Source organism: Megalobrama amblycephala, linkage group LG16 (assembly GCF_018812025.1).
Source record: "Megalobrama amblycephala isolate DHTTF-2021 linkage group LG16, ASM1881202v1, whole genome shotgun sequence".
Lineage (NCBI taxonomy): Eukaryota > Metazoa > Chordata > Actinopteri > Cypriniformes > Xenocyprididae > Megalobrama > Megalobrama amblycephala.
Window position 1 is genome coordinate 38,354,230 of NC_063059.1, and position 27,599 is coordinate 38,381,828.

The 27,599-nt window shown below is 38.7% G+C and overlaps 5 protein-coding genes across 5 annotated transcripts in view; 3 read left to right on the forward strand and 2 right to left on the reverse strand.

The window, feature by feature from the left end:
* The window catches only part of wdfy1 (WD repeat and FYVE domain containing 1), a 17,700-nt gene extending 16,185 nt beyond the window's left edge, over positions 1–1,515 (forward strand). The window contains exon 12 of the mRNA XM_048160691.1: positions 1–1,515. This exon is cut by the window's left edge and continues 1,646 nt beyond it. The gene's annotated coding sequence lies outside the window, so the exon portion shown is untranslated.
* LOC125248560 (NACHT, LRR and PYD domains-containing protein 12-like) overlaps positions 1–27,599 on the forward strand; it is a 1,264,817-nt gene that overhangs the window by 913,528 nt on the left and 323,690 nt on the right. The window lies entirely within an intron of this gene.
* dhrs12la (dehydrogenase/reductase 12-like a) lies at positions 2,999–13,905 on the reverse strand. Its single transcript, XM_048160771.1, has 10 exons — positions 13,750–13,905; positions 10,024–10,157; positions 9,548–9,630; positions 9,190–9,285; positions 8,929–9,010; positions 8,757–8,818; positions 8,582–8,686; positions 7,251–7,341; positions 6,433–6,570; positions 2,999–3,883 (listed from the first exon to the last, which is right to left on the reverse strand). Exons 1-10 carry the CDS (start codon positions 13,803–13,805, stop codon positions 3,768–3,770), a joined length of 963 nt encoding a protein of 320 aa, XP_048016728.1. The 5' UTR covers positions 13,806–13,905; the 3' UTR covers positions 2,999–3,767.
* Positions 14,713–19,218, forward strand: ap1s3a (adaptor related protein complex 1 subunit sigma 3a). The gene is made up of 5 exons (XM_048160831.1): positions 14,713–14,922; positions 16,695–16,873; positions 18,216–18,324; positions 18,782–18,919; positions 19,132–19,218. The coding sequence occupies exons 1-5, from the start codon at positions 14,920–14,922 to the stop codon at positions 19,165–19,167; spliced, it is 465 nt and encodes a 154-aa protein (XP_048016788.1). The 5' UTR covers positions 14,713–14,919; the 3' UTR covers positions 19,168–19,218.
* On the reverse strand, positions 21,681–25,290 carry scg2a (secretogranin II a). The gene is made up of 2 exons (XM_048160584.1): positions 25,144–25,290; positions 21,681–23,900 (listed from the first exon to the last, which is right to left on the reverse strand). The coding sequence occupies exon 2, from the start codon at positions 23,891–23,893 to the stop codon at positions 22,034–22,036; it is 1,860 nt and encodes a 619-aa protein (XP_048016541.1). The 5' UTR covers positions 23,894–23,900; positions 25,144–25,290; the 3' UTR covers positions 21,681–22,033.

A 27,599-nucleotide genomic window follows, 5' to 3' on the forward strand; every position in this document is an offset into this window, starting at 1 on the left:
GAGATTCGAGAGACGCGGGATTTTTAGCATTTCAGTCTGTTCCTGACACAAAGCTACTTGGAATGTAAACATTTTTTATGTTCCACTAAAGTAGGTTTTGGAACGACGTGAGTAAATGATGACAGAATTGTCATTTTTTTTGGTGCACTATTTCTTTAATATACGTATTAGGGCCTATTTTTCTTTCAACATGGCTTCAGATTCAAGCTATGCCGCTGTACGGCTATAAGCAGCTTCTAGATGTTTTAAATTTACATACAGCTCATAACTAACGTAACACTGGCCTTTGAGAAGATAGTAACCTGTTTACAAACATTATAACTGACCAGCGCTGTTTCTGGCTTACTTTCGATATTTCTCTCTCTTCATCTTCATTATTTTTTCTTTTTCACTCGACTGTGACGTCTGGAGTTTCCCTCCGTTATCTTTCGCTCATTGTCTTGATGAGTTCTCTGTTCCTTGCACTGAATTGCACAGTCTGTGTGTTTCATGATCTGAGGGTACAAACGGTGTTTGTGCGAATGTTTGCATTAAATGGCTGATTTGTGCCTGTGTAAAGCGCTTGCTTCACGGCGTTCATTTTGATTTGGCCTACGTCTCATTCCGCGCGTTGTAAATAATGTCCATTCATAAACTGATTTTCCTAATTTTCGCTTCATGTAAAATTCAAGCTGGATGTGAATGTAAGAGTTGTTTTCACAGAAAGCAGATCTTGTATGTTGTGTGACATCTTTTTTGTGTCGTTTAATTGGAAAGATACTGGCGACGATTGTAATTTCTCATCTTTCATTGTCGGTTAGAATTGTTCTTATTGTGTCCTTAAAGGGACAGTTCACCCCAAAAAAATGCAACCTTAAGTTGTCCCAAACCTAGCTGTATGAATTTCTGTCTTCTACTGAACAGAAAAGAACATATTTTGAAGAATGTTGGTAACAAAACATTGACTTCCATAGTTTTTTTTTTTTTTTTTTTTTTTCAGTGGGGTCCGTCAACTGTTTGGTTACCCATATTCTTCAAAACTTCTTTTGTGTTCAGCCGAAGAACAATTTAAGCATGAGTAATTTATGACAGAATTGTCATTTTTGGGTGAACTATCCCTTTAACATCTATTTTACTGAAACTTACACTTCAGGGAGTCACGCCGTTTTGCCGAGATCACAGTTCAAGTAAAATTGGAAAACCGTTTTCTTTATCTTCAGACATTGAAAACACTGTAAAATTCACCATGCTTCTAATTCTCAAACTCTAAAACTGTAAATAACTCTAAATGACCTGGTTTTCTATGTTCTTTTTTCTAAGACTTGCTTTACTTCAGTAGTTCAGTCAGTAATGAAGTATTATTCTCTCTATGTATACAAAGTTGAGCTTCTGTGCTGGAAAGCTCAAACATATGTATTTTTCATACGAAAATCTCTTGTTGCTAATATGAAAACTGACGCAAGTCTTAATGCTGACTGGTAGTTTCTGCCCAGAGATTGAACAAATTATTACAATAAAGTTCTAAGCTGTATCTCACATGCAAGGTATATAGTTTTTCTTATTTCAGCTCTAAATACCCCACAGATCATTTATTATAGCAAAAACACACCGTTTTTGTGTGTGTCCCTTTAAATGCAAATGAGCTGCTGCTCCCAGCCCCCTTTCCAGAAGAGGGCGGAGCATTAACGCTGCATTCACATGGGGCGTCAACGCTTGACGGAGGGCGTGTCTGAAGCTTGTGTTGACGTGACCGTTATAGTGATAACAGCCAATCACATTACTTTCCGGTGTTGCATGAACGCAATTGGCTAGCGACTGCTCTAGAGTGTTTGCATAAAGCGATCTGATTGGCTGACACCTGCATTGGCGCTTAAAGTTGAGAAATCTTCAACTTCTGCTGCTTGCAACGCGAGTGAAGTGGCGCGACAGAACCCACAATTCAGTTCGGCAATGCATGATGTCACCCATTCAAAGTAAATGAGAAGTGTTAACGCCGACGCCCCATGTGAATGCAGCGTAGTAGCTCGTGCTTCACTTGCTCAACAACAACAAAGCTGGAGAATCTCACGCAGCCAAAATGAGGATTGTCAGTAATGGTGTTCAGCCTTGCATTGTTCAAACCGGAGTCGACACTGATGGAGAGACTCAGGAAGAAGTTACAACTTTTAGAATGAAACTGGACGTTTCTGAATGGTTAGTGGATAAATGTGCTGGCCTTTGCAAATAAACAGGGTTTTAATGTCTTGTCTTTACAGAAAAGGTGCAGTTTTTCAAGACGATCACCTTTTATACTGTTCTTTACAAACATGTGGTTATACAGTATATAAATGAGGTTTAAATTAGACGACGGACATCTGGTCTCTAAAATAACAGTAACTTTAGCCGCATTTGTTGTGGAACAGGCTAATAGGCACAGGCTCAAAAATCATAAAAAATAAACAGTGTGACACTTAATTCTTCTGGAGGTGAAGCCTGGATCATGAACTTTTGGTACAGATCCATCCTTGAGTAACAACTTTTTAGCAAAGCCTGCCTTGTATTGCCCTCGTTCACAAAGCAGTCTGGAGTGAAATGATTTGCACAGATATAAACGAATTTAAGTATATTTTGGGGTGCATTACCTTCAAAAATAAATCAAATCCACTGCGTCCTCAGTGGCTCAGATGTTGGGAGAAAATGAAGAGTCTTATGTTCACTCTTACATCCAGCAACCGTCATTTTTACCCTTTCGGTCAAATATTGTGCTGCAAACATCAATAACAGATTTAAGTTGTGAATGCTGGCAAATGACCATGGTATAAGCGGGATAATCCACGGCTAGCTGTGCATTAATCGATTTGAATGCACTCTGCAGAGTTTTTTTGCCTTATTTTTCCTTTATTTATTTATTTTTAATAGTTTCGGGGTGAATCCTACAGAACACCTAAAGGGACATGGTGATGGAAAAGATATGAGATAGAAGGAAAAAATATAAAACAATGCTTTTTGATTCACTATCCCACATTCCAACACACCAACACACATTCAAAGATATTTATTAATGTTTGACGAAAACTTGTGAAAATACAGTCATAATTAAATGATTAATAACACAGTCTATATATGTAATAATGTAATCATACATTATTGTCAGAACAAATAACAATTAAAAAAAAAAAAAAAACTCTACACATCACTTCCTCATTCTCTGGAACATCAGGTGACACTCTCAAACCAAAGAAACATCCAATCACAGGCCCCCAAAAGCAGGAAATGTTCTTTCCAGTCAGTTTCCTGTGCTTCACCAGGTGATTGGCCGTGAGTGAGTGATTGACAGCTGGGGTGACTCCGGTCAGAACGGGTTCCCACCTGATTGACCTGATTCGTTGGAGTCACCGACACAGTGAGAACGCACTGCGATTGGCTGAGATTGATCACGTGGTGTCAGAACAAGCTGTCGGAAAAGAAGGATTCCTGCATCTTCTGTGACCAATGATAGGAGAGAATTGAAATGTACAAGGAAGCAGAACAGGAAGCAGAACAGGAATAAACAGGAATAAACAGGAAGTAGTCATTGTGGTAAAAGACTTAAACGTATTTAAGCATTTATTGAGCATAACAGTCTTTCACACCTTCACACTTTCAGAGTTCAGGAGGACATTTAATCTACAGCTAAAAGTTGTTGTATTGGTATTGTAAGTACATTCACACTGCTTTTACAGGTGAGAATAATGTGTCTAAACTGTTAAAATGTGTTGTGTGTTAGTGTTCTACATTTATTTGTGTTGCAATTGGTCATGCGAGTGTATTTAGTGAGGCTGGAAGCCCTTGGCCAGATCCTCCATGACGCTCATGAATTTCTGATCTTCCAGCTGTGAACTGTGCGTCCAGGCCAAGGGAAGATGAGCTGACACCATCTGCCGATCTAATGCACGTAAAAAACACACAAAGACATAGGGATGTTTAAAACAGGCCATCCGTCCAAACTGATCTGGAGAAAAGATTCCTATTGGCTTAAGAATCAATATACACTGCCCGACCAAAAAAAAAAAAAAGTCGCCGTTTGGATTTAAATAGCCAAATACTTAAAGGATTGGTTCACTTCAGAATTAAAATTTCATTTATTCATGCCCTGGTCATCCAAGATGTCTTTCTTTCTTCAGTTGAAAAGAATTGAAGGTTTTTGAGGATAACATTCCAGGATTTTTCTCCATATAGTGGACTTCACTGGGGTTCAACGGGTTGAAGGTCCAAATTACAGTTTCAGTGCAGATTCAAAGAGCTCTACATGATCCCAGACGAGGAATAAGAGTCTTATCTAGCGAAACGATCGTCATTTTCTAAAAAAAAAAATAAAAAATTATATACTTTTTAACCTCAAATGCTCATCTTGCACTGCTCTGTGATGCGCCACGCATTACGTAATCCTGTTGGAAAGGTCACGTGATGTAGGTGGAAGTACCGAACAAGAGTTTACAAAGCAATTATGCAAAGACTAATTCAAACGCCCTTTACGAAAAAGGTAAAACAACAATGTCGGACGATTTTGAAGTTGGAGGAGAAAATGAGATTTTCGCCTACATCATGCGTGAACTTTCCAACATGATTACGTCATGCGTGACGCATCACAGAGCAGTGCAAGATGAGCATTTGTGGTTTAAAAAGTATATAAATTTTATTCTTTATGAAAAATGAATGATCATTTCCCTAGATAAGACCTTTATTCCTCGTCTCGGATCATGTAGTGCTCTTTGAAGCTGCACTAAAACTGACATTTGGACCTTCAAACCGTTGAACCCCAGTGAAGTCCACTATATGGAGGAAAATCCTGTATTTGCCAATTTAAATCCAAACAGCAATTTTTTTGGCAGTGTATACATATATAGAGAGAGCAACTGTAGGATTTCAGAATGATTGTGAGGTTGTATATGCCTCAGGCCATATGTCTGATCTCAAGCAACTTCCCGTTGAAGAACTACCCATCATCCTGAAGCAAAATGCACCAACTGGAGAAGTTGTCATTACCATGGAAATGCCACAGCAGTGAGTATTTGCTGAAGCTACAGTTGCTAGGTTACTTTATATGGCCATGTATCATAAATAAATAACATATACATGAATTCAAAACAATAATGATGCACCAATCGGGTTTAATTCTTAAATTAGTAGTATGTTCTTTATATCAGTGTCACTGTTTCTGAACTCCCTGAAACGCCTTCATTGTAGTCTTGAGTTTTCTTCCGGGAACAAACATGTCACATTATTCCTCATTTAAATAATTCCTGCCCAAGTCATATGCAAAATAAAGGGGCGGAGCCTGGTTGAGTTAGTTAGTAGTGTGTTGAAACTCGCGGTTATGGTAAGGGGCGGGACATTTCCCAAACATGCGCAATCACAACACACTGCTCCAGCCAACCAATCAGAGCACATTGTGCTTTTCAGAAGGAGGGGCTTCATAGAGACAGGAACTAAACAGAGTGTTACTGACAGACTGGGAAGAGAGGAGCTGCAACAATGGAGAATATGGGAAAAATGTGACATTCAAGCATAGAAACCTATTCTAATAGAGCCCAAAAACAAAACCAAGACTTGTAAAAGGGCATAATATGGCCTCTTTAGTTCTTTCACCTGTAGTGTCTTGCTTTAAAAGACTAGTACTTGAGTAACTCTGAAGATGTGAGCGCCCGCTGTTCAGTTTCCCAGTTCCAAAAGGTCATAAGGTCGCCTTGAGTTCACTCCGGCCGTGTCTGGTACAGAAGCTCCGCCCACTACAGCTGCACTGGAGCTCCGCCAACTCGCTTTTCCCTTTCTTGATCTCTCTCGCTCTTTCCTTCTCCTTTCATCCTCATTCTCTCTTTCACTGTCATTGTCCGGTCTTTCTTTGTACACTCTTTGTATTCTCTTCGTCTTCTCTCTGCTTTTCTTGCTTTCATCAACGTCTTTCATCCATTCTTTGTCTCCTGAAAGACTCACTTGTTTTATATTGAAACAGATGGATGCCTTATTGGAGGAGATGGAGAATAAGACAGCAGCTCGGTTTCAAAGCCTAGTGCGCTGCCTCATTGCCCACTGCCTACGTAGGGATCTAAGCGAGTGATTTAGAACACTCTACAATTTTGTGCACCACACAAATAGCATGGAGGAATAAACTCACAATTGATTGAGTTGCAATGCTGCCAAAAAATATCTATTCAAAAGGTGATTAATCAAATTTAAAATGCAAATTAAAATGTAATTTTATGCTTAGAGTATGAATTGTTTAATTTAGCAACTGTTAATGCCAAACTACTGCAATCAGTCGAGTCTCCCATGTGTTTCACGTTAGTAGTGCTGTTTGTGTGGCACATAATTGATTTCTGTCACTTATGAGATTTAATTTGCAGTTAGTAGCATGTAGGCCGCAAGGTGGCTCACAGTCACAACGTTTTGAAAGACAGCCAGTGTGTGTGCTTGTGTGGGTGTGTGTTTGCTCACCCTGAAAAAAATGACCGCTGGGATTCTTGACAGCCGCCTCGGACACAGCGAGCCACACGACCGTATCGGCCCCTTGCTCCGGTGTCCGCAAACGCTCCTTCATAGAGCTGTGGAAATCAGGCATCGCGTTCGCAATGGCTAAAGAACGAAAGGTGAGAATGAATCCATTAGACATCTTCAAATCAGTCTGAATAAATAAACATTTACATTTTTGCATTTAGCAGAAAATTTTATCCAAAGCGACTTACAATGCATTCGAGCATTGTAAATAACATTTTTTTGTTCAACATCAAACGTTTAGGTTAAAATGTATATGTATGATGGAAACTGCATGCATATTTTAAAGGTTTGACCAAATGTAATCACATTTTTGCAGTTTAATTCGTTTAAAGTCACCATGACATCAAAATTGACCATTCTTTTTTCCTTCCTAAAATCATGTGCCTCATATCTTTTAATCAGAATAACTTCTCCCTCTTGCAGCAACATCTCTTCTCTGATAACGTGTTTACTGGTGTGAGAGCGGGACAACCTGTCAATCACATGAGATCCACCAATACCAAACCACAACCATCCAATCAGTTCCCCATGGACAAAATCAAGCCCTGCCCCACATTTGTTCTTGTTCGCGAAGCCATTTCACTCTGATAAATGTCACACTAGGGAAGACTACTGACTATTGAAAAAGACTTGCAACTTCCATTTCATGCCGACTTTAAATGTAAAAATATTCCATGTAGTCTCTTGAAAGTGTGTCTATTATCATTCATGCACATTTCCTTCATTAAAATTTATGATGATTGCGCATTTGCAATTACTTGGCGTGTCGACCCATCCGGGGTGCATCACAGAGAAGTGGATGTTGGGATGAGCTTTAGCAAACTGCTCCGTCATCACCACCTGCTGCCTCTGAAACACAGAGAATCAAGTACATACTGAAGTCACTTCTGACAGAGTCACTACAACTACTAAACCAGTGAAACAGAAAAGGCATGAATCATTTTTACAGTGATTTTACATGGTTATGCACCCTTTTTTTTTAAAGATTTGAACAGGATGCATTAAACTAATCAAAGTAAAGATAAAGACATTTATAATGTTACAAAATATATCTATTTCAAATAAATGCTGTTCTTTTGAACTTTCTGTTCAAGCTATAAAAACATTTCAACATTGATGATAATCATAGATGTTTCTTGAGCATCAAATCATATTAGAGTGATTTCTGAAGGATCATGTGACACTGAAAACTGGAGTAATGATGCTGAAAATTCAGCTTTGATCACAGAAATAAATTACATTTTAACATATATTCACATAGTAAACTGTTCTTTTACATTGTAATATTTCACAATATTACAGTTTTTACATAAATCAAGATTTTTGAAGTCCAAAAAAGTGCATTGATGCATCATAAATGTAATCTATACGACTCCAGGGAGTTAATAAAGGCCTTCTGAAGCAAAGAAATGGGTTTTATCCATATTTATCCATAAATATCCATATTTACATCTTTATAGAATAAAATAACTAGCTTTCGGCAGACGGCCTACGCACATCGACTTGCGGCAAAAAAGTAACTTCTGACCTGACGCATGATGTATTGACGAACGCGGAAGCGCAGAGGATAGAGCAAAACAAAACACCGGTCTAAAATGAGAATTTTAAAATAGAAATGAGAGGATTTCTATATAAGAACCACAAGAGGTATCTAAGCTTACGCTAATCCTACATCCTACTTCATACATTGCGTCAGAAGTTACTCTTTTGTCGTAAGTCGACTTGCGTAGGACTTCTGCTGGAAGCTAGTTATTTTAGTTATTTAAAGATTTAAATATAGATACTTTTCTTAGAAAAATGTTTTGGGCTTCAAATATGTGAGCCCTATACACTCCCATTATAAAGCTTGAAAGAGCTAGGATATTTTTTAATATAACTCTGATTGTGTTCGTCTGAAAGAAGATAGTCATATACACCTAGGATGGCTTGAGGGTGAGTAAATCATGGGATAATTTTCATTTTTGGGTGAAATAACCCTTTAAGTAAGTAATCAAACAATCAGCTCTATAACATCAATGAGTAAACTAGCAAATGGCATCATAACAAATCAGTATGTGGACACAAGCTTTACTTTTGACTATGTATGTACCTTGTTCTGTGCGTACACCATAGTGCCATCGTATCTGCCCCTCTGAGACTGCAGGTTTCCTGTTCGCAGTTTCTGCACCAGCATCCCACCGGATGATACTGTTATCTGAAAGAGAGGATAGAGACGGTGACCCGTCTGACATCTGTCTCCCGCTCTCAGTCTCTGGTTTACTCACCACTCTGGGGTCAGGGCTCTTCTCCAGCAGAGGAATGAGGCTCTTGATGAGGATGTACACGGCTGAACAACACAACACAGAGATCAGATCAAAACAGTCTGGTATGCTCTTAAAGATATTATAAAGTTAGTAGGAAAGGTCTGGTTTTGTTCGTGTTTGTTTGCTCACTTACCCAGAGAGTTGCTGGCAAAGCTTTTCTCCAGACCCTCACCATTCACCTCCCTCTTAGTCATCATACAGCCGGCGTTATTGATCTGTCACAGCAGAAATGCGTTTATTTGAAATAGAAACCTTTTGTAACACAATAAATGCCTTTACTGTCACTTTTGATCAATTTAATGCATCCTTGCTGAATAAAGATCGTACTGACCCCAAACTTTTGACCCTGTAGTGTGTATGTATTTTAAAGCAGAGAGATGTGAGATCGCCTCACCAGGACGTTGAGAGTTTTGTACTTTTTCTTAAAAGACTCCGCAAACTCCCACACTTTTTTGGTCTCAGACAGATCCAAAATATGCACATAGATTTCCTGCAACCAGACCAAAAGTCATGCATTTTCTAAAAACATCCTGCATTATAAACAGATATAGAGATGTACATCTGTTTCCAGACAGAGTTTAAATAAATAAGTGGGTCATTTTAATGATTCATGGTAAATTATTTACACGCTATTACATTATTCTTAAAAGGCACGTTGATGGAAGCTTTTCTACAGCCTTCTCTGTTACCATCAGCACCTTTAACTACTAAACCACAACCCCAATATCCCAATTGTTCAAATATACTCATACTTTGTTTCCAGAGTCTTTGACGATCTCCGCTCTGGCTTCTTCCGCCTTGTCCTTGTTCCTGCAGACCATGTGGACCGTACCACCTTAAAGAAAAGGAGGGGTCAACAGGTTACACTCTGGCCCCCAAAAAAGTACTTGGACACTAAAAATAACACTTTAAAATATCTGAATGCCACTGCTTTAGATAAATGCATAAATGCAGATAGATAAAACGCATGTATTTAGAGAAAAGCAAACCCAATATTCCAGGTTTTATTGTCTAATGCAATGGCATTTGTACATACTGTATGTTTTGCGTGACCAAAATGTTCAATACTTTCTAGCAACACTGTATTTTCATAACCATATGGAAAGCAATCTGAAGAACATACGTACACCATGAACCACTAGGTTAGTTTATATCTTATACTAATTCAGACATCAGAGGATAATCACATTTTAGCTACCAACTACTGCTGTTTTTCTCCAACACGCACCTTTCTTGGCGATGGCCATGGCGGTTGCTTTCCCAATCCCGCTGTTCGCTCCAGTGATCATGAAGGATCGGCCTGCCATCGACACCTCCAGGTCTTTCTCAACAAAGTTTTTAGACGCAGACAGAAATGCCCCCCTGAGACACACATTTAATTAGTCTTAAAATGTGACGGGGTTAGCTGTGCACCCTTTAAAAACACTGCTAGATTAGTTCAGTTAACTAATTAGTTCACTTTTTGCATGCTTTGAACTATTTGACATCACACTTTTTCAAACGGAGCCTATTATGCCTTTTTACAAAGTCTTGGTTTTGTTTTTGGGCTCTACTAGAACAGGTTGTCTTGCTTGAATGTTCAAAAAATCATTATTTTTCCCATATTCTCCATTGTTGCATCTCCTCTCTTCCCAGTCTGTCAGTAACGCTCTGTTTAGTTCCTGTCTCTAAGAAGCCCCTCCTTTCAAAAAGCGAAATGTGCTCTGATTGGTCAGCTTGACCAGTGTGTTGTGATTGGTCAAACACTTGTGAAAAGCCATGCCCATTACCATAACCGTGAGTTTCAACCAAGTGAGACGCACAATTCCTGAAAAGTGAAGCCAAAGCATTTCGAAGGCTTGCTGGCTGATCATAAACGCTTCCCTCTCCATGTAATCGAATGGGATCACGTAACCATAGACGGTAAAAAAAGATGGACGACGCACCTTCACTCTCTTCCATTGTAGAAAAGTGAAGCCGCCAGTGTCCCAATATGGGACCTTACGCTGATTTGGGACCCAGAGTCTGCGCAGTAGTGAGCGAACCGGAGCTGCGGTATCAAGGTCCCGCCCACACTCCCACAGATTTAGTCGCAAGCAGATCGGTTAGTACAGTTTACTGCAGAACAACCCATAGGTTTAAAATAAACAGTTATGGAAAATGTAGAAAGTGAAGTTATAGGTACAATCTCCTCCTGAAGATCCCGTAAAAAGTCAGTTCGCTCAGAGAAGCTGTCAATCTCAGCTGTCAATCATGACATCACACTACCTAAAAGCAAACTTATTAAAAACAAACACTTGAACTTACATCAGCATGATAAAAACTACATAAAATGACAGAATCCATCTTTGAAGTGTAATTTAATTGTTTAGTTTGTCTAATGTCCCATTCGATTACATGGAGAGGGCGGGGTTTATGACCTATACTGCATCCAGCCACCTGGGGGCAATCAAAACGCTTTGGCTTCACTTTTTTTTAGGACTTGTGCGGCACACTTGTGAGGTGCAGTTTGTAAATTTTAGCACCATCTAGAGGTGAGGTTGCAAATTGCAATATAGTGAAGCTACGGTGGCCAACACAGGACAAATATGTCGTCATCTGAGACAGCATAGCAAAGTGAAACAAATGTGCAAACAAATGTGAAGCAAATGTGAAACATGCGTGAAACGTAGAAACATGCCGCCGCAAAATGGCGACTTAACATGTAAGGGTGTTTGTAGATAGAAATGGCTCATTCTAGGGTAATAAAAACAAGGGTTTGTTATATATGCTGCCTTCGGAGGACACATTCTAAGGCATCAAGACACATCCGAATCCAAAGTTACCTTCACTTCCTGTCTCCTGAGATACCTTCATCTGATCAATTTATGAAGCCAGCATAGATGCATACTTCGCTGCCTTTGATATCCTAAAATCCTGTGCTTCCATTCTGACCGTTGAGCTAAAAAAATAAAGATGGCATCTGAAAGTTGCAGTTGGTGGTCAGTTTGTGTGTACATGTACGTTTTTGACCAACGTTTTCCACTTTTGATATCATTTCTAGCGAGAAATTACTATTGTAGTACTTAAATATTCACTTAAATATCACCAAAGCTTGCACTATTTTGCTGTAGATCATTGAACTGTTACTCTGCCTCAGAAATCTGTCCAAAATCAACTTCATGAGGTGCCTTCATGCGCAAACGATGCCTGCAAAGTCACTGCCTGATAAGTTTTCGGATGCAGCCTTGGTTTTAATACACTACTAACTAACTCAACCAGGCCTGATCCCTTTATTTTGCATATGCCTTGGGTGTGAATTATTTAAATCAAGAATATTTTGACATGTTCGTTCCCAGAAGAAGACTACAATCAGGGCATTTCAGGGAGTTCAGAAACAGTGACACTGATATAGAGAATAACTCCCGCCGGAGGAACTTTTTCATGCTCAAACAGCAACACTACACACTAAAGAAAGATGAACATGTAAAGCATAATAGGTCCTCTTTAAGATAAAGCACATGGCAATGGAAGAATGTTCTTCTCAACTGATACAAAATTTTGGTTCTGTATTTGTTTGCCACTTAATGTCCTGAAGCAAAACCAGTTGAGAAGCACTGTCCTAATGTGTGGCCTTGCGTCATCGCTTAGCTAATGAGAGCGAACTATCAGTGCATCCTCTGATAGCACCGCTCCTGGTATCAGCAGCGCTTGTGCCCTTGAGCCCATGTCAAAGACTGGCTTTGTCCACGCGTGCCAGGCCAGGCGGAGGGATGAAGAGGAGCGAGGAGGTGCCGGGGGCAAACAAGCTTTTCTCGGTAAATGCGTGCACTGTTAAGGGTGATGTGTGTCCCATTATGGGACGTGAGAGGTCGACCCGGGTAACAATTTATTAGGAGGACAAAACAGAGATGCAGAGGCCACTAAAAGATAAACTATTTCTAATCATTTGTGAAATTGGATTTCATGGAAAACGAAAAGCAATGTGTGTTAGTGTGTTTACTCGCAGAATGTGTTAAAAATAACATGTTTTGTGTTGTTTTGAACATACAGTCAAACCAAAATGTATTCAGACACCTTGAACATTTCATTCATTATTACAGTTTATTCACTAAAAAATGGTACTAAAATATAACAAGATCTCAGAGTTAAACTGTCAGAAAAAAATAATCTTAAGCAAAACATGGTCAGGTCAAAGTGTCTGAATAATTTTTGGTCCCAAATTTTTATCAATTTTACTGGTAGTCCACTATATGAATAATTTTTGGGTATAATATGTCACAGTTTACTTTATTTTGCTATCCTCACTTACATAAATGAACAATAGTGTCCTGCACCCACTAGTAAAAATATATCAAAATGTATATCTAGTGTCTCAATAATTTTTTGTTTGACTGTATTTGTTGTATATTATATCACCATATTACACTGTCTAAAAAACAGAGTTTTCTAGATTTATGAAAGTTGATGTTTTAATTAAAACATTTACATAATTATACAAGGGAGTAGAAGTCCAAGTAGGCCTGCAGACAAATTCTGGATGTTTTAATCTTGAATGTCCAAATATTTTAATTAATTTAAATTAAAATGTAAGGTTTTAAATTCATCAAAACATTTAGAATTTTTTCTCATTATTTATTTTTCAGACCCCATTAGCCTACATATAATCTTTAATCAAACTCCTCCTAATGAGGACAAATGTATAAATACAGAATTCATAACAAAAATTGCATTAAACTTGCTATGCCATGATAAGGAGATAAACAGCTGTATAATGACTGAAATCTGACCTATGCAATATTTATACTTTAATTATGGATTTCAAATATTAGAGTACATTTTTTATAAACCTTCATTCAAAAATGCATATTATATTATATTATATTATATTATATTATATTATAATTTACATGTGCATTCATGAAGCATTAGGCCTATGTGTAATTAAGTTTGTTAATGTTGTTATGAAGTATTTTTGAAGCAGTGCAGCTCTTACTTGGTGAATTCGGTGAGTCCTTTGAGGAACCATGCTGAGTTCCGGTACAGAGACATTCTCACACCCGCGTAGTCGCTCAGGTCGCCCGCCGTGCTCGTGGAGGCTCGCCGGTGCTTTTAACCGGCACCGGGGTCACATGAGTGCACGTAGAGCCCCACGCCACTCACAGAAGGGCCACACTGTCTGCCCTCTACCGGTAATGAACGACATAACACGCTTCAGACTGTCAGTCTCCGACCTCTGATGTTTAAAAGCAATTCATTTGTGCCTGCTGTTCTTGACAGTTTGATCGATTGAACAGCTGAATGAATAGCTAAGAATATATAAAATCGTCTATTTAAAAAGACAATATCGCAATATTTATAATAATAGTTATTATAGTTATATTATTAATAATATATAGCTGCAAGCAACCTGTGTTCAGACCTTTGCGCATGCTCTAAACTATTTTACGCGTTATTAAACAAGACTGTAACCTTCTAAATCAGAAGTGAAAAACACAATTTCCAGCAATTTCAGCTAATTTACCATAGACATTTATCATTTTCACCTTTACAACTGTTATAGCGCCACTTATTCCCGGATCTCCATAAAAGTTAACATCTGTTTTCATAATTGTTGTCTCTGTTTGATTGACAGCAGTGGTAATTTTGTTCATAACATATGAAATCAACACTATTTATTATACCTCTAGCCTATATATATATATAGGCCTGTGATAATAACACGATCAGAATAATAAACACAGGATGCTCTCATACACTTAAAATAGCGACAATAAAACATATAGTGTCTTTTCATACGTTTATAATGTTTATTGTTTTTGTTTGGCTGGGCCACAGGAGGTTAGCCACACATGAAAATCGTTAATTATCAATGCCTATTTTAAAATATCTCAGGAGAATTTACTGTAGTGGAAAGAAGATAGTTCTCGCTACACCTGACCAGGTAAAACTGCAGGTGTGAACCAGATACAGACGCGCGCAGATCTCGGCCACGCCCTCTGCGCGCCTGTGATTGGTGTACACCTGTGCGCGAGCAGAAACAGCACCGGGGCGAGGTGAGGGTGTCCCGGCTGAGCTGCTGCGACGCGCCCTTAACAGCTGGACATGAACCCGTGCAGAAATCCACACAGGGTCGAGTAGGACTTTTGAAATCTGGCGTCTCAGGATGGTGAGGTCACAATAGTGCCGTGATCATTTATTGTCTTGTTGTCATTGTTGCTGTGTTTTTCATGCATTAACATCACAAACAGATCAAAAGTATAAAATAAGAGTCAGAGTGTCAGGCTGCGGTCAGATAGAGCTTTGTGTTTTCCTTCTGTAGAGCTGTTTGTCTGAGATCTGTCCTTATACGCGACCTTTTGTTGTGTTTTACTGCACACAAACACTGTTCTTTTGCTGATAAGAGGGACATTTGTATTTCCTTTTTGTGTCGGGAAGACAAAGGTGCATTTGTTGCTTTTATCTCTTTTCTTGGTTAGTAACACCAATTTGCAGTTTCATGTTCCGAGTGAGAAATGCATAAGCGTGTGTATGTAAACTACACTTCATTTGAGGATGTCATTAAAGGTGAAATTATTCATATAGAGTATTTTTAGTCTAAAAAGCAGTTTTGTTTAGTTATGGTGTAGTAATAATTTCCATTGTATGCATTTGTCAGATGCATTAGTGCAAAGCAAGTGCATTCAAGGTATAAACTTTCGCAATACAGAGTTTCCTGAGAATCGAACCCATGACCTTGGTATTGTTAGTGTCGTGCTCATCCTATAACTGTGTATCAGCATCAAGATTTTAGGTTCTAAAGATGTATATGAATATTATTTATTATATTGTTATTTATTGTAATGAAATATAACTGGTCACCCTTTCAGTTTTTTGCACTTTTTAATCATCCTTTTCAAATGGTCCTGTAGTGTGAGAAATTAATTTTTAAATATTCGATTATAAAATCATGAATACAGCTAGGTTTGATGTGTCGGCAATGACACAGCCGGTTTAATAATTAATATTAAATTATTAAATTTAACATAGCCCATTTCAATTTCCTCTGGAACAAGTAATAGATTAATAAGACCAAAGATTGACCATTTTAAGTACCCAAAATTAATTATATCTCATGTTTAACCACTATAAGAGCCAAATCCCTGAAGCACTGGCTGAGATGAAGCTGTTCTCAGCGGGTACTCGAGCACTGAACGGCCGCTGACGGCCTGGAGCTCGCATCTCCGAAAACGTCTTAACAAATTGTAAAATAGGTGCTATGATTAAATATGAGTCACATATTTCAGGTCTAAACAAATAGATTCTCACCTAAAAACCCTTAAAAATACAGTTTGTGGTACAACAAGTGTTGTATTAGTAAAAATTAGGGTGGATTGTTGCGATACAAGCGATACGCGTCCGGTGTAGACACGGTATTAGTGATGTTTTTTGAAAATCTAAAAATGCAGAAAGTTTTCTGTGATGGGTTAGGGTATAGAATATACAGTTTGTACAGTATAAAAATCATTAGGCCTATGGGATGTCCCCATAAACATGAAAACACAGCATGAGTGAGTGTGTGTTTGGTGTTAACAGGGATGCAGGCTCTTGGCAACAGTCTTAAAATGTCAAACACAGATTCCCACTGGGGTCTCGGTGAGGAGTCTTACGCTCTATGCTTTTCTATGCCACCAGAAAGGTGTGTGTGTGTGTGTGTGTGTGTGTGTGTCAGCACACATTTACCCTAATAATTATTACTCCTAGTTATACTTTAACTGTTATAGTCCTCCGTTGTTTGACATTCTGACAATGACAAAGCATGTGGTTCTTCACCTATGTGTGTGTGTGTGTTTTGCTGTATTCAGGTCAATACTTCTTGCTGTAGTTTATCCCATTTTCAAAAGCAGCTTAATGAAGCTTTCAGACATTTTCCGGAGAAATTAATTTGCATCTCCGCTGTAGATGCGTTTCCTGTTGCTGTTCAGCCGTCAGGGGAAACTGCGGCTGCAGAAATGGTTCACGGCTCTCAGCGATCGTGACAAGAAGAAGATCATAAGGGACGTCACACAGATGGTGCTGGCGAGACCGCCAAAGGCCTGCAACTTCCTGCAGTGGAGGGATCTGAAGATCGTCTACAGAAGGTCAGAGGTCACCTTCTTATCGTATGTTCTTTCTTCTTCATTACAATGCTTTCTGTAACTCGGTCGCTCTCTCCCATAGAATAATTTAACACAACCTTTGAGCCAAGTTAATGATCAGCCATCAAGCCCTAAAGCATTGTGCTGCGTTTACAGTCAAATAGAGTGTGTGTGTGCCTTTTTCAGATCTTTGCACATGATTAAAGTATAGTATTTCAGCAGTTCAGTCTGAAGATACTAACAAGAAACATCTAGAGCATTTGACATGCAGAGCAAACATTTGCACATGATTCATCAGTGTTGTTGCAGTTCTGTACTTCTGCTTTACTACATGAGGGGAACTTTGCATTGTAGAAGTAGACACTGAGAAATAAAAGTTGCAAAGAAACCTTTTCTTCCCTTTTTGATGTGTATCTGAGTGAAATGGCTTTTCAAACAAGAACAAATGTAGGGCGGGTCTTGATTTTGTCCAATGTGGAATTGATTGGATGGTTGTGGTTTGCTATTGGTGGATCACATGTGATTGACAGGTTGCCCCGCCCTCACGCCAGTAAACACATCATCAGAGAAGAGAAGAGATGAGCTGCAAGAGGGAGATAATTATTTTCATTAAAGATTATGAGGCACATGAATTAAAAAAAACAAAACAAAAATTGTCTATTTTGATTCCATAATGATTTTGTTTCATACAAAAGATTCCTTTTGTACTTGGAAAGGTTCCTTAGAAAACAAACTCTATACTGAGTCAAATATTAGGGCTGGGATAATAAATCGTTGCAATAAATCGAGAAATAATTCTGAATCGATTCTGAGCTTAGTTTTAACAGCAGATGGCGCTCTATGCTAGTTTTTAACCGCACACTCAAATGCTCATGAAGAAGAGCGCTCGTGCGTTCGGCTGAGTCTGAGAATGTATTTGCACCTTTGAGATTGAGATTAATGTAAACAGTCCACTGCAAACACCGTTTTCGAACTTTATGAATGATTATTTTATAGAAGGGATTATTTTATAGTCTGTTTCTAAAGCATGCTGTTACAAACTAAGCTCAGAATCGTTTCGAAAGAGAATCGCAATGCATTCGGAAAATCTCGGAATCGATCCGGAATGATTTCTCGATTTATTGGAATGATTTATTGTCCCAGCCCTACCAAATATTGTTCTTGATAAGAAAAGAACCATAGAAAAATGTGTTTTTAATCATAGGCTGATCCCGGATCAGCCTATGATTGTGTGTGTTGTATGTAAAAACATTTAGTCACCTCTGTGAAACCCAATGACATTGCAGTCAGTTTGTGTTTTATGCACTCAGAATAGTTACCTTGACCTCTGACCTCTGTCCTGCAGGTATGCGAGTCTGTATTTCTGCTGTGGTTTGGAAGAAGAGGACAATGAGCTGCTCACGCTGGAGCTTCTGCACAGATACGTCGAGCTGCTGGATCAGTACTTTGGCAATGTAAGTTTTAGGGTCATGTACACCGTTCAAAAGTTTGGGGTCAGAAATTAATGCTTTTATTCAGCAAGGATGCATTAAATTGATCAAAAGTGACATTTTTGTGACAAAAGTGACATGATTTCAAAGAATCCGATATCACTGTTTCCATAAGCATTTTAAGCTGAACAACTTTTTTTAAACGTTGATAATATTGAGAAAGGTTTCTTGAGCAGCAAATCATCATATTAGAATGATTTCTGAAGGATCATGTGACACTGAAGTTTTTAATCAAATAAATGCAGCTTTGGTGAAATCTAGTCTAGGTGGGTTTGTTATGGCATACACAGTATAGTTCAGAGTAATATTACTTATCTTCTTGGTAAGTTTTTGTGATGTAATCAAGAGCATGTTGATGTGTTTTCTGAATCTTAAATTTAGGTTTTTGGTGCCTATATTTACATATGTTTGTGTGTGGCAGGTGTGTGAATTAGACATCATTTTTAACTTTGAGAAGGCTTACTTTATCCTGGATGAGTTTGTCATTGGTGGAGAGGTGCAGGAAACATCCAAAGCATCTGTGGCCAAATCAATGGAGGAATCAGATTCTCTTCAGGAGGTGAAACACACACACACACACACACACACACACACACACACACACACACACACACAGGTTTCCATGTTTTATGGGGACTTTTATGGGGGAGATTGATAAGATGCCAACCTGCTTGACCTAATAAATTATTACAGATGAGTATCATCATGAATGTAATTAATTTTTACTATGGATAACTAAGAGATACTGTGTTCTGTGTTTATTTTTGACAGACAATGGAGGAGTATGTAAACAAACCAACATACTGAAGGAACATCTTCAGATAATCACAGCCATTATCTCAGTCTTCAAAGACAAAATAACAAGAACTTCATAAGTTTTCATTCAAAGCCACTACACTGAAACATCAACACTTTGCATTATGCAGCATCTCAACTTTTGGGATAGTGAGAATACTATTATTAAATTATAGGGTTTATAATCAAATGTATCACAATTTTTGGTTATAGACATTCAGAAAGGGAGATATATACTCGTACACTGGCGTTCAAAATTTTGGGGTCAGTAAGATTTTTTTTTTTAAGTAATTAATACTTTCATTCAGCAAGGATGCATTAAATTGATCAAAGATGACAATTATAATGCTACAAAAGATTTCTGTTTCAAATAAATTCTGTTCTTTTAAAATTTCTATTCATTATAGAATCCTGAAAATAAATATCACAAATCATCATATTAGAAGTTTTTTTGAAGGATCATGTGACACTGAAGACTGGAGTAATGATGCTGAAAATTCAGCTTTGATCACAGGAATAAATTACATTTCAAAATATCCTCAAACATTAGTTATTTTAGTTCAGTACAACAGTTGCTGTAATAATTTTAATGTTTTTTACTGTATTTTTGACCAAATAAATGCAGCCTTGAGGAACAGAAGCATTAAAACATTAAAAAATCTTAACAGACCCCATACCCTTTAACCTTTTGTCTACACTGTGACATTAACCCTCAGGTTTCTTCTTACTGTGAAATAAATTTGTTTTGTTTTTTGCTGGCTGACAATTAGTCAGTAACTCTTATATTGTCTTGTTTTGAACTAAAACTGAAAGATACAAATGTTTTTATGTTTCATCTGGAAAAAAAAAAAAAAAAAAAAAAAAAGTTTTGCGAGGACTGCCCAAGCTATTGAACCAAATATGTTTTAATAAATATCAAAATGCTTTTTAATAACAATTTTGGGTTTCTTGAGAATGTATGAATTGTAGTAGTGTAAATACAGAAGGGATGTCATGGTGAGGAAATTTTCACATGCTATAAAAACTTGCGACAACACCACTTAAATGCATGCGCGCTTTTTACTTTTGCTTTCAAACTCGCGGTCACGCTTACTCTTTGTATAGGGGGCCGCGGTACTGACCGCACATTTTACAAGATATTTGTCAATGACTCTCAATATCTGTTGCTCACCAAATCTTCCGCCATTGTCTTGTCAGTCATCTATGGAAGCTTGTTTCCGCCACTGAATAAAAAATAAAAAGGTAATTGCGACTTTTATCTCACAATTCTGACTATTTTTCTCGCAATTGCGAATTATAAAGTCAGGATTGTGAGATATAAACTTTCTGTCTTTCTTTTCCACTCAGAATTGGACTTTATAACTCAGAATTGCAAGAAAAAAATCAGAATTATGAGTTTATATCCTGCAATTCTGACATTATAACTCACAATTTTTTATATTTCACAATTCTAATAAAAAAAAAGTCTGAATTGTGAGATGTAAACTCTCAATTGCAAGGAAAAAGTCAGAATTAGGAGTTTATATCCCACAATTCTGACTTTATAACTCGTAATTGCGATTTTATAACTTGCAATTCTGAGAAATAAAGTCAGAATTGAGAAATTTAAACTCGCAATTGTAAGAAAAAAGTCGGAATCTTACTGTTTATATTCCACAATTCTGAGGTATAAACTCACAATTGTGAGTTTAAATTGCAATTCTGGCATAATTCACAATTACGTGTTTATACCTCGCAATTCTGAGGTATAAACATGCAATTGCAAGAAAAAAGTCAGAATTACAAGCTTATACCCATCAGTTCTGACATTATAACTCGAAATTGTTTATACTTCGCAATTCTGACTTGCTGAAGTCAGAATTGCAAGATGTAAACTCTCAATTACAAGAAAAAACTCAGAATTATGAGATGCGTCACAATTATATTTTAAATTGAAAAAAATCAGAATTACGAGTTTATATCCTGCAATTCTGACATTATAACTCGCAATTGCGAGTTTAAAAAAGAAAAAAAGGCAATTGCAAGAAAAAAGTCGGAATCTTACTGTTTATATCCCACAATTCTGAGGTATAAACTCACAATTGTGAGTTTAAATTGCAATTCTGACATAATTTGCAATTCTGAGGTATAAACTTGCAATTGCAAGAAAAAAAGTCAGAATTACAAGTTTATATCCCGCAATTCTGACATTATAACTCGCGATTGTTTATACTTCGCAATTCTGACTTGCTGAAGTCAGAATTGCGAGATGTAAACTCTCAATTGCGTGAAAAAAGTCAGAATTATGAGATATAATGTCCCAATTATATTTTAAATTGTATTATTCTGTATTATTGTATTATTCTTTATTCCTGTAGCGTCCGTTATCTACCTGAACTAAATGGTTTTTATTTCTATAAAAACCTGCATGTTTGCTGAAACAAAACCTCTAATTGATATTATCAATATTAACAAAGATTTCATGTCATGCAAAGGTTGCCAAGGTTTCTCGGCAGTAAGAGAAACATTACACAAACAGAGGACCGTGGAGTGAAAGAATGCTTTATTTACCTCTGCCACGTCACACATGACCTCATCACACGCACAAGATTGAGAAGATACTGACTGACTGAAAACACAGCTGGCGTCTTTAAGAGGGAGAAAAACTGTGTGTGTTCATATGTTGAAGAGGTAAAGCCGGTGACTTTTTACATTGTTCCAATCACTAACTAAGAAACAAGTTAATCGGGTTTACTAAAATACTCTTTATTTTGCACTATACAGAACACAAAATGAGAAAAGCTGGAGCACTACATTGACTAAACACAGTTGGGGAATATATTTATTTCAAAATACTTTATTATATTGACAATTCAAACAATGAATATAATCTACACATCTACATTTCAGGGACTGTTTTTCCCTCAGAGTCTGTTTCGTCGATGTTGTCGCTCTCGGGTTCCAGATACCTCAGGATTTGCAGCATTGTGTTGTTATCTAATCCCATGGCCGTGTCCTCGTGCTCCGCGGTTCTTTTTTCTGGCGCGCTTTTATCTAAGTAGTCCTGGACGGCACGTTCGAGATTTCCATACACGCGTTGATCCTCGTCACGCATGGGCGTCGGACGCCTCTGTCCCTGTGAGAGCATTTCCGACGCCAAGTAATTGGCCAGTTCGTCTTCCTCTCCAGCGGTGTTGTCATAATCATCCTTGCTGGTTTCCCTCTCATAATAACGTGATGTGTTTGGTTGCGTCGGCCGTTTGTTGTTCTGCTGCGCTGCATTTACCATCTCAAGGATGTTTAGGATGTCCTGGGCGACTCTGTTGCCCTCCGATGTCTCGAGCGGTCGCCGGTGAGGTGCTGCAGCGAAAGCCTTGTGAGCAGTTGCGTAGGGTGTACGTGACTGTGCCGGGATTCCGGTTAGATCCTTCCGCCTCTCGTTTTGGAGAAGCTCAAGGACTTCCTCTGGTGGGATCTGAAGCTTCTGTGAGATTTTTATTATCTGGGACAAAGACTCAGGGAATGTGTTGTGCATGGGCTTAATTTCCCTCTCCTCCTCGTCCTCCTCCTCATCCTCATCATCTTCATCCACATCTTTTTTCTCCACCTCTCGGTCACTTTCTTGCTCGTTCTTGCTGGCCTCTTGTCTTTTCTGCTGCTCCTGCTCTTTCTTTTCTAGTATTTGCAGAAGATAGTAGTCCACAAGCTTTGCAATGTCCTCAGGCTCCTCCTCTTTTCTTGTCTGGAACCAATTGGATTGGTTGGATCTTTTGACATCATCCTCCTCCTCCTCCTCCTGGTCATCATCCTCAAGGTCACGATCAAAACCATGCCTCTCTCTTTCTTCTTCTTCGGTCTCTATTTGCTCCTCCAGAGGTGCCCATTCATCTGTTCCCATGATGTCCTCCAAGACCATCTTCCTCTGCCTGTACAAGTCGTTATCCTCCTCCTCCTCATCATCTTCTTCAACATCATCCCGTTTGCTCTTGGCCTTAGTTGTGGAGATTCCACTCAGTTCCTCAAACACAGACTGAAGGGTGGCCAGTTTCTGGGGTGTGTACTGTTCTTCCGCATTCTCGTTGGTCCGTTTGAGCGGCTGATCCTGATCCTCCTCATCCTCAAACATAAGTGGATACTGCCTGTGTCGTCTCCGGCTATCTGGATCGGCCCATGAGGTCCTCCCATAGTTCTCAGCAGACGTTTCCACCTCTAATTGTTGTTTTGGTCTTGGGAAGGGGTGGATGATATATCGAGGTTGAGTTGCAATGATCTTCTGAGGCATTTTCTGAGGGATTGCGTATCGAGGTTGAGTCGCAGTGACCTTCTGGGGCACCATGTGTTCCTCAGTCTGTTGTAGTGTCTTAAGCACGGCTTGAAGCAATTCTTGAGTGTTGTCCCTCTCTTCCTCTCTCTCCTCCATGCCTCTATCCATCCGGCCAGGAGCTGCCAGTTGTAGCATTGAACGGATGCTCTCCATGTCGTCCTCTTCCTGATCCGGCTGATGCTCGTCAGAAAGGGGATCAGATGGGGTTCTCTGGCTGAGGCTTTGGATGTAGCGTAGAGCTCTGAGCATCTCAGCACTCGGAGGAGGACGGATCTGGGATGCAGGTCCATAAGAGACGGGTTCAGTTCCACTCAGCCGATGCTCTCTTAGTGTGGCCCCTTGAACTCCAAAAACAAGAGAAAGGAAAAGGGGCAGAAGTAGGAGCGAGGGGAGGACGAACACCCCTGTTGCACAGCATCTAGATGATGACGACATGATTTACCTGACAGCGGGAGGGAGAGAAAGATGAGAGATGGTGAGTCAGACAGTTTTTCATGGAAAAAAAAAGATGCAAATGCTGTCCCTAGGGCAGGACCCTTTCAAAAGGTACTAAAATCAACCATTTCGATACTAATATGTACCTTTAAGGTAATAATATGGACCCTTTAAGGGTCAATAAGGTATAAAGTTGTACATTTTGAAAAAGTACTACCCCAGTGACTGCTTTTGTATTTTTTTCTGAGTGTACAGCACATGTACAAACACAGATACGTTTGCAATTTAATGCATGTTAATTGTACTGTTATCAATTCATGTCATTGCAAACCTCAATACAATGAAAGTCAATTTGGTCCAATATTGTTTACTTTCAATGTACATTGTCTGTACATGTACATTGTCTGTAAACAATATTGGACCAAAATGACTCTCATTGACAAATTGACAATCAGTTCTTTTGTGTTTCACAGAGGAAAGAAAGAAAGTCATACAGGTTTGTAATGACATGAGGCTGAGTAAACGATGACACAATATTTTATTAACTATTCCTTTATCTTGGAACAAAGATCTACCATTGATGAGTTATTGCAGTCTTGTTTACAATGCCTAATTGACCATCACAGCCTGGGTCTCGCTCTGTTTGTATCTCTCTCGATGACATTTGTTGAAAGCCTGTTGATGAGTGTTTGCGGAGCACTCAGAGAGCGCGCGCGCACCCTGCGCTGAAAATCTCATTAGTTTCTAAATTGCTGCCGCGACTAAATGAGTCATACCCCGTTGCTACGGGAGACCGCGAGAGGATCCGCACTGCTGTTGAACCACAAAGTGCCGTCAAACGGAGGGGAGGAGAGAGCCCGGAGCACGGCATCCTGATTGCTTCAATCTTTTTTACTTGCATGTTTATACTTGCTTTTATAGTACGTACAACTATATTTTTTTCCGCCATGTTTGCTTCTAAATGTGCATAAAATGAACATAAGTAAGCTTTTAAATAACAATAATCGCGCAATAAGGAGGTTATCATAAAAGACGAGCGGCCGAACTTTTGAATACATTTCTTTGTTAAACTTTCGTGCTTTTTATGAACGCGTCTTGTTGGAACGCGCCTTGACGCGTCTCACGGTTGCGCGCAGCAGGTTGCTGATATAAAGAAAAAAGTCTATACGCGTCTCCAAAGAGACATTACAGTGATGCATTCGGTTCAAATGAACGCACAAATAAGTGTTTAAAGGCAAAAGCCCTCTTACCTTTGCTTTCGGTCTGTTTTAACGGGGAGTCGTGAGTACGTTGCGCATCTCTCTCGCGCTCTCGGTGTGTTTATGGCTGAGCACGAGCACGGAATATCTCTCTCGTCAGCACCGCGGACAGCTCCGCCCGTTATAAGAGACGCCACCTGATTCGTGCGTCACTGAAACAACATACGCAAAACCGGCCACACACACACACACGCACACACTCCAGGCAATTCAAGAATATTTATTTAGCAGACAAACTCAAAATGAATGGTTTGAAGCACAATTCTTCTTATTCATTTTGGTTGTTTGTTTGTTTTTACATCAAGATGGGTGATCCCTTACAAAATTGTCTTTAAAAATGTTGGGCTAAAAACAACCTAAGTTGGGTTAAATATGGACAATCCCAGCGTTTGGGTTGTTTTTAACCCAGTGGTTGGGTTAAATTTAAGTTTTAAGAGTTTTATTTAACTCAACTACTGATTAAAAATTACTATATGGCTTGCTTAAATTGAACCAAAAGTAGGTTGGAAATTAAAAATCAGAGACATAATTAGGTGAACATTTATTAATAAGCAATTTAATAAATGTTTATTATTTAAATATTGTACGTTAAATGTATTAATAAATGTTATTCTATTAAACATATTAATAAATGTTAATTTCCAACCTATTTTGAGTTCATTTTAAGTGAGCAATATAGTAACTTTTAAACAATAGTTGAGTTAAATAAAACTACCTAGCAGATTGGATCAAACATTTAACCCAACCACTGGGTTTGTTCATTTTTAACCCAACTTGGGTTATTTTTAAAGTGTTCCACTATTTTCCCCATCATCATCCTCATTAGAAATTAAATTTAACATGGTAATTGAAATGAACTTATGACTGTTGTAAATTTTTTATTTTACTTCAAAATCAGCTAATAAACTTGCATTGAATTTTGAAACTTCATGAGTATATGTTGGTGCAAACTATGATTTCCATGGTATGGTTTGCAAAGAAGCACGTGAGCACCTAACATCCTCTCTGATTAGAGGTTTCATTGAAGTGAACCCTCTCATTATGACCTCCTCTTATCATGTGAAGTGGAAGCTCTTGAGTTTGATTGCCGATATTATGAGAATAGCTGATTATTTAAGAGCGATGGTACTTTGCTTTCTAAAATGACCTATTTAGCTCATCTTTTATTTGATCACAGGGAACACAGTAGCTGCTTTTGTGCCAAAAAAGCTATTTAATCCTTTTAAGCGTATTGAAAATGAGCTATACCATAAACCAAACGCATCTCTTTCTATCTCTCTCACGTGCACACAGACATCTGTTATTGCTGTGTGTCAGAACTGGGTGGCTTCTGGTCATGTTGATTTGACTTCATCTGTAAAGCGTCTGTCGAACGATGAGTCACCAGCGGAGAGCCGCAGAGGAGGGGAGAGGGATGAGAGTAAGACAGGAGTGGAGTTGGTGTCTGACTGCGTGTGTTTTGATGGGAAGTGACGTGCGTCTGGGACAGGGTTGGCCGTTGGCTCTGGTTCTTTGTGGCTGGCAGCTCATTTTCTGAAGTGAGCGTGTGTTTGGCAGTGTGTCAAGAGTCGGTAGGAGGGAGACTCGTTCATTCAGAAATCCACTCTGCTGCTGTGGGTGGCCGACTACCATTCACAGTCTGATTCAAGACCTCTTGAATTACAGTTCAGCTTGACGATACTGATAGTGTCCACAACTACAATCAAGCATTTATTTTCATCTTTTTTTATTGCATCGAGTCTCACCTCAAGGCCTCTTCTCTTCCATACAGGAGCAATTATACAGTTCCTCTGTATGTGTCTAAAGCTCGAAGCTGTTCAGATGTATGTGTGTGTGAGAGCAGGTGCACCATTGTTCTTACTGCGCCTTTATTTTCATCTGTGTCCTGCACATTATGGCTTCAGTAAACAATTCATGTAGACATCCTGTGTGTGTGTGTGTGTGCTCCATTTACTTCTTTTGTTATGTAAGTGTGTTTATGGGCTGTAAACAGTTTATTCTCCTCTGGCTGATTCTGAATACAGCATGACAGATTCATTGAATATTTTAGAGGACAAATCATATTGACAGAGGATGGAAGAGAAACACCGAGCACCACACACACATGCATACGTGTGTTTTAAGATGGCCTTGAGCTGGAGTGTTGATTTATATTCATCTGCTTACTATAGGTGGAAGAAGTTCAGACATAAAAGGCAAAGTGTCTGGTAAAATTTGTCTTGGAAGACTTTTTTTAAAGAGGTTATATTATGCCATTTTACAAAGTCTTGTTTTTAAGCTCTACTAGAATAGATTTTTGTGCTTGAATGTTAAAAAAAACACATTATTTTAATGTGGTCCTCTCTTCTCAGTCTGTCAGTAACACTCTGGCTGCGTCCGAAAACCTAGGTAGCTGTCTTGCTGCCTCGATGTCTTATAAGAGAATGACTTGTACGGCAGCGTTTGTG